A 7,033-nucleotide genomic window follows, 5' to 3' on the forward strand; every position below is an offset into this window, starting at 1 on the left:
AAGAGTTAAGCCATGCAGATATAACCTAGTTATTCCTGTGGGGGGTTAGCCATGCAAATTCTGTTTGGTAGTCTGTTGACTCCTTTGAGGCTTTCAGTTGTAGCCAAATTACTCTTATGGAGGTTTAGCCATCCAAATTCTTCTTAGCATGTTTACATTTAAGAGGGTTTAGCTGTGCAAAATCAGTTAGCTTATTTACACCAAACGGGTTGGCCATGCAGATTCACTTTAGTCTGTTTACTCCTTGGGGGATTTAGCTATGGTTGGCATGCCCTGCCATGGTGTCCTTATTGTATTTTATCTGTATCAGGATAAGCAGATTAGATGTGATTCTTCATCCTGTAACCAAAGAAGTGATAATGTGGTAGGATCACCAGTCTGATTGTTAACATTATTCAGACAGAGGATCCATGAAGTTGATACGGTTATGTCCGGACCAGCTATGCAGTTTGTAGAATTTAATGAGGAAGATGTCAAATCAATCAAATCAAATCAAAAACACTTTATTAATCCACATGGAAATTAAGTTGTGCAATCACAGGCTCATTGTAAACACTGGCATAAAAAAAAAAAAAAAAAAGGACAGGTGAGGGGGAAGGGGAATGTGTGCCAGGAGCTGATTGGTCCATTTCTGTTTTGGAAAAGCTGGATCAGCTTGTGTCTTTTTTCCCCTGTGCAAAGAACAAACTTGGTTGATTATTATTCTTATTACTTTTTTTTGTTTGTGTTTGGTGAGCAAGTGTGTGTGTGTGTGTGTGTGTGTGTAATGCATGCCTTTGTGTCATATTGTGTTCTCAGTGATCTTGTGTGTGTGTGTGTGTGTGTGTGTGTGTGTGTGCTGTGTTTGTGTGTGTGTGTGTGTGTGTGTAATGCATGCCTTTGTGTCATATTGTGTTCTCAGTGATCTTGTACTATATGCATTGATAAAAATCTGTAAACAAAACTGTCGAGTTGAATGCCAGAGAATCGACAGACAGACAGAAAATACAAAAAAAAAACTTAGCCGTATGAAGAGCACAGGAACAGGAGTCAAGATGGCTGCCGTCAAAAGAGGGCACTAGTCAGGGTGGCAAAGGGGAGGTTACCTACTTCCGGGAGGTTATCGGCTGTAGCTACTTTTGTTTTCTCCACATAGGCGGATAGTAGTTTGCACAGGACAGGAATGTCAGACCCCTGCAGGAGTCTGCACTAGTGGGTCACGGTTAGATAAACGTAATTTTAGGAAGAAAATTTCCTTTTAATTAACACCCATTATTTAAGAAAATAAAGACACAAATCTTCAGTTTTGGTCTTATCCCGATTTGTGTAATATTTGAAGTGCTTTTGTTTTTTTTTTCCATTAATCTTTATTTTAGCGTTAGGAAGGCTTAGTCCATAGTTCTGTCCTGTGTGACAGTTTAACCAGTGCTTCATACCTTTCTGACACTTTAACGTTCATCCAAAGGTGGATAGTCAGGGAATTGTTTTGAAGTGTTTTGGGGGACAGTTACTTCCTAAATTCCTTGCTCAGGGAAGTAAGTTCTTTTTTTCTGTAGTAATTTAGCATGGTTGCTGACTGAGATGAAGGGAGGCTCTGACTTGAATGTTGATTACATGCAGGGGAAATGGGGTCAGAACATCCACATTGATATATTTATTGATATTATTTTTGGTAACTAAAATGGAAATTTGTTGTGGGTTGTGATTCAGGTGTACTGAAACTAAATAAAGGGTACTAAACAACAACAACAACCACAATAACAACAACAACAAAGAACAGATAGGTATGGTTACATACTTGGAACTTATTCACAGATATTTATGAACAAGACTGTGTTTTGTTTCCATACATCATTTTATATCCTTGTACTGTTCTGGTGGAGTGCCGGAGAGATCTGTAAAAAAAACTATTAGCCTCCTGTCAGTGATTTTGGTTGTTTATGACGGATTGTCGATTTACCTTCTCTCAGATTCAGATGACGAAATGGCCAAGGAAAAGCGCCAGAACCTTGAAATCTTGGAAAAGGTCTTGGGCTACAAACCAAGGGAGAGGAAACGACTGGTGTATGAGTGAGTATTCATGAAGGTGTTGTGTGATTTATGTGGAGGAGTTCTTGATTGTCTTTTGAATCGTAAATAAGCAGAAAATACTGAACATGTTTTTGACATTCTGGACTTCTGAGGCTGGTTAGAAGGTAGTCTTGTGGAATGATTGAAAGTTAGCATAAAGGTAAGTATGTGTTGGTTTTTGTTCTTGTCATATTTCATGTAGTAATGGCTTGCATTCTTCTATCCTGTTTTAAGACATGATTGTAATGCCCTTATTCAAGAAACTTCATGAGAACATCAAAGAAAGTAGTATTAAAACCTGCAGTGGCAATCATTTAAAATTTTTCGATTCTGTTATGTATCACCTGTATCTGCTGTTGTTGAGATTACTGAAGATGGAGCTGTTGTCCAGGGTATGATTAAAAAAAGAAAGAGGGAAAGAACATTTTTCATTAAGTTTGATGAGAATGTGTCTTATGAGGGATCTGTCAGGGAATATATATTATTTGAACGGTTTTGAAAGTGTGTGGATGTGTGTGCCATGAAAATATCTGTGAAGTGTTTTAAATTTGTTTTGTATCTCAAGGCATTTTTTCCCCCATTCTTTGTAATTTAGAAGGGGGCGTTAACAACCTGTTCTTTGTGGAACTTAGCTGTTTCAATTTATCACTGTTAAGTACATTAGCATTGTTAAGACATTATGTAGAGTGCCGTTGATTTTTATTGGAAATCGCATTGAATTGAGCAGGAAGTCAAAGCAAGCAGTCATTTTCTTTACAGGAAAGGAAGCAGATCATTCATTCTCAAACTCCAAAAATACTGTGTTCAAATCAGTTGCTCTGGTTAAAATCTGGAATGGTTTTCAAATGATATCACTGTCTGTTAAAATGTTGATCCAACCCAGCAGATTTTGTGTTTTCTTTTAGGCACGGCATTTCTGTAGAGTACTCCTAATTTGGTCAACTGCCACAAGGAGTGTCATGAACATTGACATTTGCGTTTATTTTGACTGCCGGGAAAAGAGGGCGCTAGTCAGGGGGGTTACCTACTTCCGGTGGTTATCAGCTTTAGCTACTTTCGTTTTCTCCGCATAAGCGGATAGTAGTTTGCACAGGACAGGAATGTCAGACCCCTGCCAGAGTCTGCACTATTGGGTCACGGTAAGTATGTTACATAAACGTAATTTTAGATAGAAAATTTCCTTTTATTTTGATGCATGCTGTCTGGAGTGCATGAGGCTATTCGGTGTCCATGGACCAGTCATTTTTACCCTTGTGTGTGTGTGTGTGTGTGTGTTTCTGTGTGTGTGTAATTGTGTATGTGTGTGAGTGTGTGTGTGTGTGGTGTTTGTGTGGTGTGTGTGTGTGTGTGTGTGTGATTGTGTATGTGTTTGTGTGCGTGTGTGTGTGTGTGTGCATCTGTGTGTATATGTGTGTGTGTATGTATTTGTGTGTGCGTGTGTGTGTGTGTGATTGTGTATGTGTTCATGTGTGCATTTGTGTGTGTGTGTGCATTTGTGTATGTGTTTGTGTGTGTGCATTTGTGTGTGTGTGTGTGTGTGTGTGCAGAGACATGAGCAAGAGGAGGTACAACCCAGACAGTGCTGACAACCATCATGTCCTCGTGGTGAAACCTAAAAGGTTCGCTAGAATGGATTTCCTTTTCATTTCATGGTCTCTTAACATGTTTTTTTTTTGTGTGGGTTTTTTTTTTTCTCACAAAAGCATTTAGATATATGTCATACATATCAGTCATATTTATGGCATGTGATATTTTTTGACCCACTTGTGTAAACAAAGTGAGTCTATGTTTTAACCCAGTGTTCGGTTGTCTGTGTGTGTGTGTGCCTGTGTGTGTGTCTGTGTGTCTGTGGTAAACTTTAACTTTGACATTTTCTCTGCAAATACTTTGTCAGTTGACACCAAATTAGGCATAAAAACAGGAAAAATTCAGTTCTTTCCAGTCACCTTGTTTTAAACAATATTGCACCTCTGGGATGGGCACAAAGAAGGGAAATTACTCTGTAATTAATGCTAGGGGACTTAATTTGCTTTAAACTGATCTTTCTCATCTTAAACATTACATTTTTTTTTTCTTTTCTTTTCTTTTTTCTTCTTCCAAGCTTATCCATCATATTTAATACAGAGCACTTTTCAACCATTTCTAAAATCTCTTTTTTTTACCTCCTGATGATTCCTTTACAGGATAAAGCATGAAGCACAAGTGAGTCTTGAAGGCTTTGCCTCTTGTTTTGGTAGTAATTAAAAGGTGGGAAAAAGGAACAAAAGAAAATAAAAAGAAAAGAGTTAGAAAGAGAAATCTCCGATGCACACTTTCAGTTACGTAGAATAAGGAGAAAAGGAGAGAGAGAGAAGAAAAGGTTTGGGGTGGGGGAGGAGTGGGGAGGGGGGAAGTTAAAAAAAGACAGACAGACAGACAGAAACACAGAAAAAGAACAAGGTTACTATCTCTGTCTACTTTTAACATACCGATAAAGTTATTTTAAACAATCAAATAGATGCAAATGATATTCACACCAGTCAGCTCCTTTTAATGTTCTGCAATGTGTTTTTCAAAGTCACGTTTACATGAAACTGCTATGTATGCAGTATACGATCTGTTACATTTTTGTTGATTGTTACGCATGAAGATATCTTCAGAGGAATGGAAAATTGTGGGAGGAGAAATAAGACTCACTTTGCTCACACCCATAACTTCTCTTTGACCTTGTGGAGTGGTGGCCTAGAGGTAACGCGTCCGCCTAGGAAGCGAGAGAATCTGAGCGCGCTGGTTCGAATCACGGCTCAGCCGCCGATATTTTCTCCCCCTCCACTAGACCTTGAGTGGTGGTCTGGACACTAGTCATTCGGATGAGACGATAAATCGAGGTCCTGTGTGCAGCATGCACTTAGCACACGTAAAAGAACTCACGGCAACAAAAGGGTTGTACCTGGCAAAATTCTGTAGAAAAATCCACTTCAATAGGAAAAAACAAGTAAAACTGCACGCAGGAAAAAATTTTAGAAAATGGGTGGCGCTGTTCTGTAGCGACGCGCTCTCCCTGGGGAGAGCAGCCCGAATTTCCCACAGAGAAATCTGTTGTGATAAAAAGAAAATGAAAATGAAATGAAATGAAATGCCTTTACCTCGACCTTCCTGTCCATTTACCACTGCCCCTGAAAAAAGACCTGTGGTCAGAAATGTTGACTCTTCTTATCGAAGTGAGTTCTATTTCATAACCCACAGCTCTTTTGGTTTTTGTTTTTTTTGTTTTTTTACAGACTTCCTCCATTTGTCAGTTTTATAGGCTGTGCAGTCACTTTTGTTTTATCACCATATGAGACTTTAAGTTGAGGAGGTGATTTGTGTTCCAAAAGGGTGTTTAAAAATGTGATTAGTAGAAATTTCAATGAAACCTTTTTAAAAAAAAAAAAAAAAAATTTCCACCTGATCATGCTTAAAAATATCAGTTGAAATTGTCCTAGAAATAAAACGGATGAACGAAGTCCTGCCAAAACATATTCTGCCAAATTCGATTCATGACCAGTTCAGGTTTTGACGTTATAAGAACACACTGTCACTGTACAAATATAAACAGGCACTGACACCACCTCATTTTGCTTTTCATCTGAAGGAAGAAACTGGACAGCAGTGGACTGGATATGATGAAAGCAGACCACAGTGGGCAGCAGAAGAGCATCAAACCCGACGTTAGTGCAGACCGTACTGAGGGAGAGGATGTCCCTGACCACAACGTCAGCGACAGTGATGCCCAGTCTGGCACAGAGAGCTCGGAACATGAGGATGGAGGGGAATCAGGTTCTGAGCACTCGGAGCAGGACGCTGAGGCAGATTCTGACTCAGAAAACTCGGAGCAGGATGTTGAGGCAGAATCAGATTCAGAAAACTCGGAGCAGGTTGCTGAAGAAGAATCTGACTCAGAAAACTCGGAGCAAGTCGCCGAGGAAGAATCTGACTCAGAAAACTCAAAGCAAGTCGCTAAGAAAGAATCTGACTCGGAAAACTCGGAGCAGGATGTTGAGGCAGAATCAGACTCAGAAAACTCGGAGCAGGTTGCTGAAGAAGAATCTGACTCAGAAAACTCGGAGCAAGTCGCCGAGGAAGAATCTGACTCAGAAAACTCAGAGCAGGATGCTGAGGAAGGTTCAAGCTCTGAGGACGCAGAGGGTGACCTTGACAAAGAGTCGTCAGACAAGACAGTGACCCTTTCTCCCACCGAAGGAGAAAACCTCAAGAACTTGTTTGGCGGAGGTTCTTCCTTTTCATTCTTTGGAGCACCTGAGACTGAAGTTGGTAAGATGATGAGTTCACCTGGTTTGTGTTTATGACTGACGATGGTGATGGTAAGATGATGAGTTCACCTGGTTTGTGTTTATGACTGACGATGGTGATGGTAAGATGATGAGTTCACCTGGTTTGTGTTTATGACTGAAGATGGTGATAGTAAGATGATGAGTTCACCTGGTTTGTGTTTATGACTGAAGATGGTGATGGTAAGATGATGAGTTCACCTGGTTTGTGTTTATGACTGAAGATGGTGATAGTAAGATGATGAGTTCACCTGGTTTGTGTTTATGACTGACGATGATGATGGTAAGATGATGAGTTCACCTGGTTTGTGTTTATGACTGACGATGGTGATGGTAAGATGATGAGTTCACCTGGTTTGTGTTTATGACTGACGATGATGATGGTAAGATGATGAGTTCACCTGGTTTGTGTTTATGACTGACGATGATGATGGTAAGATGATGAGTTCCTGTCCAGACTGACCTGCTGTTAGGTCTGGTATGATGTATGCAGAAACAAAGGTCTGGTATGATGTATGCAGAAACAAAGGTCTGGTATGATGTATGCAGAAACAACACTGACGGATATTGTCACAAACAAACATTATCTTCATAACATTTGTAATGATGTATTATTCATCACTTAACACTTTAAAAACCTAGGAATTCAAGAAAAAATACTTTGTTATTCACAC

General features: G+C 39.6%; 1 protein-coding gene across 1 annotated transcript in view; it reads left to right on the forward strand.

Annotated features, from left to right (window-relative positions):
* The window catches only part of LOC143284528 (uncharacterized), a 41,970-nt gene that overhangs the window by 23,547 nt on the left and 11,390 nt on the right, over positions 1-7,033 (forward strand). Inside the window, exons 13-15 of the mRNA XM_076591237.1 lie at positions 1,950-2,049; positions 3,597-3,668; positions 5,663-6,342. Coding sequence (XP_076447352.1) covers positions 1,950-2,049; positions 3,597-3,668; positions 5,663-6,342 — 852 coding nt within the window. The remainder of the gene's footprint in view (positions 1-1,949; positions 2,050-3,596; positions 3,669-5,662; positions 6,343-7,033) is intronic.

Source organism: Babylonia areolata, chromosome 8, assembly GCF_041734735.1.
Source record: "Babylonia areolata isolate BAREFJ2019XMU chromosome 8, ASM4173473v1, whole genome shotgun sequence".
In the NCBI taxonomy this organism is placed as follows: domain Eukaryota; kingdom Metazoa; phylum Mollusca; class Gastropoda; order Neogastropoda; family Buccinidae; genus Babylonia; species Babylonia areolata.